Raw genomic sequence first — 5,101 nt, forward strand, 5'->3', positions numbered from 1 at the left:
TGACTGAACCAGATGACCATCCTATGTTCGAGTCTTGCTACACCATTTTATCAATAAAGCATATTTTAATAATTTATATATATATATATAAATAACAATTTGACGAGGTAATCTTTTTAAAGGTTACCAGAATCTATCTTTGTTGATATTTTAATCTTTTCTTGGCGCAGTATAACCGCAGTCGTTTTTCCGCCAATAAAATCAAATCGAATCAATTCTGCAACCATTCTTCCTCAGTTTTAATTTATGCTCCCTCATGTGTATAGTCTGAGCAAGAGGAAAATGCCACCAGTATTTAACTTTCTGAATCTATTCAAAGCTTTAAACACTTCGCTGTTTCTTAGTTTCGAGAGGCTGCAATTTGCAGAATTTAATTCTTTCTTGGTAAGAGCACCCTTTCGTTCCCTTCACCAATCTCGTTGCCCTCCGCTGCAGCCGTTCCAATAGTTCTACATCCTTCCTAAAATGAGGCCTCCAGACCTGTATGCATACCATAAACTGACATTCACATTTATGTGCTTTAGAACTTGTGATGGATTTACCGACTATCCGGTTAGCCGTTCTGCGTAACCCGTATACCCCAGGAATTTCCACTGATCCAATAAATGCATCAAACTACTTCTGTATTTCCCGACTCCCTGTTTCCTGGAAATGGAAAATACCGTTTTTCAGATAAAGAAACCGTGCGCTTTATATATATATATTATTATGGGGAATATTATAGTAAGATAATCGTGTTAAGATAATCAATTAAGATGTACACCTCGATAGATCTATAGAAAGCGTATACAATAATATAATATACAAGTGTTAGTATAGAATAGAAAAGGATAATATACAAAACTTATCGTTGCCACCCACAATCGAGGTGACTTCCTCTGGGGTCAACCACCCAAATTGAAAGTAAAACAGCGATAAGGGGTTCTCTGTTTCTGTGATGATCAGTATGCTCTAAGGCGAAATCAAGGTTGAGGTTATTCAAGGTGGAAGGAACAAGCAAACATATTATTTAAAAAATATGTTCGCATTTGGAAAATGTATGATTTTCGTAGATGTATCCAACATATTAATCTTTTTTTATAAAACAAACAATATATTGGATACTTTCTTAGATAATTTCTTTATAAAGAGCTGTAAATCAATCTACATCAGTACAATCGGGATTTGCATTGCAATATAAAAATTAATCTTCTAAATCAAGTACTGCGTTAATCCAGATTCGGCTAATTTGGCGAAGTAATACCAACAACAAACTTTACCAAATAACACAAGAACCAGAGTTGTGGGTGTTTGGATTCAGATGAAATAGACGAAAAGAAGTAGTATTGGGAAGACTCAGAATTGGGTATACTCATATTACACATCTGTTTTTATTATTGATAGAAGATCCACCCCCAGTGCATATCCTGTCAGACCCAACTTACGGTTCACCACTTTCTTGTAGACTGTCCTCTTTACTTATCAATCCGCTCCAGCAACTTTCGGTCATTCAGAAAATTAAACGAATCCCAGATTTTAACTCATTTCCTTGGAAATCGTGCAAACAGAACTGTTAACGGACTGGCCCATACACAAGTATATAATTAAACCGTTAAAAGGTATATGGATATAAGAAATAAACTATGAACTAACACAATTTGGCCTTAGTAGCCCTTGGGTCATTAAACTTAATAACAACAACAACAACCAGATTCGGCTAAACCTTTTGAGCAAGGTTAAATTTCTCGAGATGTGAAGTAAACAACTGCTCTCAACCTTCAAACCATGCACTGTACTAAGTACCATGGGTTCTAATAACTTTTGTGTTTGGTGTTTTCATAAACTAAAACAAAACACACATCGTCCACAAGTCATTAAACTGCTTTAAAATAAACACAAAATTAATAATTTATTAAGAAGTAATAACTAAAATGCTACACCCAGTTATTCTTTTAGGCTAATTTCCTATCGGAACTATAGGTATTTCCTGGAAGTAACTGCAAATTATCAGGCGGAACTTACACCCTTGGCATCTACTGTTCTAACAGTCCTTTCTGCTGTTGACAAAAACACGTGGTATCGGTTACTCTCAAAAGAACATCTTTCAACGTTATTGCATCACGAAATAACCCAGAGATAGAGAGTTCGGTTGCAGATATCGATATGGTCACGTTAAATTATCAACTTGTAACATGACGCAGTAGCTTGCTGTGTAATTTCCCTCTAGCAGATATAAGAGTTGTCGACAAACCGTGTGAGGTTAATTATTTACTAGCGTTCCTTGTTGTGGCAGTGAAAACGTTTATCAATGAATATATTTGGTAAGTAAACTAATGAGCATTTTTACTTCAGTTCAATATAATTGCTATAATTTGGTAGCAGTGAAACAATGAACGATAATCATTGAATGCGAAAACGGTGAGCTTTTATTATGTTTTAGGTTGTAATCGTCTACATTGACACAATAATATAAATCAAAAATATTTTAAGTTAGAAATGCAACGTAACATATTACGAAAATAATCCGATTCATTCCTCAATTGTTTAATTTGATAAAACGGCATATAATATTTCTCTCGTTGGTTGGTAGGGTCTCTGTCTATCCCACACCAGGTGGAAAAGACCCGAATTCGAATCCCGTGGATTAGGAGAGGAATTTTTATGGGCCTTTTTCACTACGTGACTGAATTAGTCTTTCTCAGGCGATGGTAGCGTGGATTTTTCTCCCGGGAACTTTTGTTTTTCGTCCAGCAAATAGAAAATTGACCACAAAACACTTACAGACACTATACACGGAAGAATATGTCCTTAGTCGCTGATGCTCCTAAAACTCTACTATAACAACAAAATATAATCTTCGAAAACTTATAATTACATAAATTGTATGGACGCTTTAAAACCTATATTTAAAATTATATATTTATAAACATATATTAAAAAATTTGATACACACACGCTGTATGTGTATAAATTTGTATGATTGTATAAAAAATGTGTAACAATCGTTTGTGGCTCTTACAAAATAGCCCATCACTTTTCTTAATCATTCTGAAACTATGAACAACGAAAATGTATAATTTAACTGATCCAAGTTTTTTAAAAATTTTCAGATTGGACCATCATTGCAGAAGAACTGTGAAGAGGCACTGCAGAGGAATCAATTTCCAGTTGTAATCAGGTATTTTTCTATAACATGGCTAGGAGTATTTCAACAATCTACGGAACGTGTCTTTTTGTGTTAATGGTGAGTTACGTCCAAAACAAATATTACCGTGGTTTACAGAGTAGGTGTCAAAACTGGTGTTCCAATTCAATGTACAGTAGAAGCAGATACGGAAAGCCTTGCGGATGTGACAAGTTATGTTCCACCTACGACGACTGTTGTGTTAATTCACAATATAGACTCAAACTAAAGGCAGAAACAAAAGAAGTGAACGATACAACAGCGTCCTGTTTTTCAGTTGCTGGATACGGAGGGATCCGCTTAACCAATGAGTGCCATAAGAACTGGACAGGTTCTGAAGAAATTACGAAAAAATGCACATCGTCAGTACTCAATCTTCAGGACCCATACAGTAGACTTCCTGTGACTAATCCAGCAAAAGGAGTGACCTACAGAAATTATTATTGTGCCATCTGCAACGACGACAAAGCGGGTTCCGTTTTCTGGAATATTCATTTTCAGTGTGGATCCAGTGGGGAAAAGACACTGAGCAAGGAACGATCCCTGAAAAACTTGATATACGACAAAATATCGAAGAGATGGGGTGTGGCTGTTCGGAATGAATTCGGCTGCCTTGTTAACAAACAGTGGTGCAATATAGTGTTCAAGCCATCCACGTCAGAGAAGGAGAAAGTTCGACCGTGCATACCACACTTAATTTCAACTTGTGATCCCACCTGGATTGGCTCTAAAGTTAAAAATCTGTGTAAGCAATATCTGGATCCTGTAGTTTTCTCTACTGGAGTTTATCGCAATGTGTATTGTGCTAGATGCAACCATATCTTCAAAAGTCCATTTTCATGTTTTTCAGTTGCATCACCGAAGAGTTTTCCTGGCTTACCTTTCCCTCCTTCCAACGATGAAGTGCTAACGAGGGTTCCTGCTGATTCCTTTGCATTTCTTATGGATTTCAATGCCAATTCTGGGGATCTGGTTGGAAAATTGCAAAACACGCGACGGTGCAACAGTGGGATGGCTTACGATCCATTTTCAAAGATCTGCAGGAATGTAGCATGTGGTTTACCCGGATATCAACTGAAACGTGGAAAATGCCAAAAGATTTAAGACACCGATATTTAATTAAGATATTAAATAGTATTTATTTATTTATTTATTTATTTATTGATATGTTACTTCCTAAAGTATATATTTTTTAATACCTTTAAAAAATGACTTAAACTGAAGAACATCGAATACATATGTAATTGTATATTACTGTGGTTTGTTAAATCAGATACGAATTAAAAAACCAAAAAAAAGCAGTTTAATTGATATGTTAATTTAAAATTTCCAAACATCAAATTTTCAAGAAAGCAAAACATTTATTTATATACGTATATGCAATATAGTTTAAACTTCAAGTTTAACTTGAAGTTTAAACTTGCAATATTTATGAAATTAAAAAACAAAAATATGCCGAATCTCTGTTGGGTGCATTTTAATGAAATTTGGAATTTCTTAACAAATCTAATTAAAAAACCGAAATATAAAATTTCTTGAAAATCCATCGACTGAGGGTCAAGTTGATACAAAAAGGACCACACAATTGGAAATGTGATGATAATAATAATTACCATTAAATGTGAAATAGATTTTTCACGAATTTCTTCATTGAAATGTGACCTTTCATAGGATATTGCTGATAGATAATAAATTCTACGATATACATTATCTTCCACGAAATATAACTACGGTCACCATACCAGGGAGTATAAATAAAATGACCTTCGGTCAGAAGCTGCAGTTCGTAGCTGATATTAAGGCGCATCTCTGGCGCATAACAGAAGCAACAGTAAGATCATGTTGCTGGACTGTTCGTTGGTGCAGTTATAATATAGAATATCACTTTCGTGTTTAAATTTTTAACTAGGTGTAAACATTTATATTACAACACGCAGC

General features: G+C 34.9%; 1 protein-coding gene across 1 annotated transcript; it reads left to right on the top strand.

The window, feature by feature from the left end:
• The first annotated feature begins 2,262 nt into the window (after positions 1-2,262).
• On the top strand, positions 2,263-4,267 carry LOC150078945 (uncharacterized). The gene is made up of 2 exons (XM_090383339.1): positions 2,263-2,300; positions 3,090-4,267. The coding sequence occupies exon 2, from the start codon at positions 3,173-3,175 to the stop codon at positions 4,265-4,267; it is 1,095 nt and encodes a 364-aa protein (XP_090239465.1). The 5' UTR covers positions 2,263-2,300; positions 3,090-3,172.
• The last annotated feature ends 834 nt before the right edge of the window (positions 4,268-5,101 follow it).

This window comes from Mastigoproctus giganteus, chromosome 10 (assembly GCF_048544385.1).
Source record: "Mastigoproctus giganteus isolate SK-2022 chromosome 10, ASM4854438v1, whole genome shotgun sequence".
Lineage (NCBI taxonomy): Eukaryota > Metazoa > Arthropoda > Arachnida > Uropygi > Thelyphonidae > Mastigoproctus > Mastigoproctus giganteus.

Bases quoted from the DNA above. Each gene is read 5' to 3' on its own strand.
- LOC150078945 (XM_090383339.1), top strand. From the start codon at position 3,173: ATGGCTAGGAGTATTTCAACAATCTACGGAACGTGTCTTTTTGTGTTA.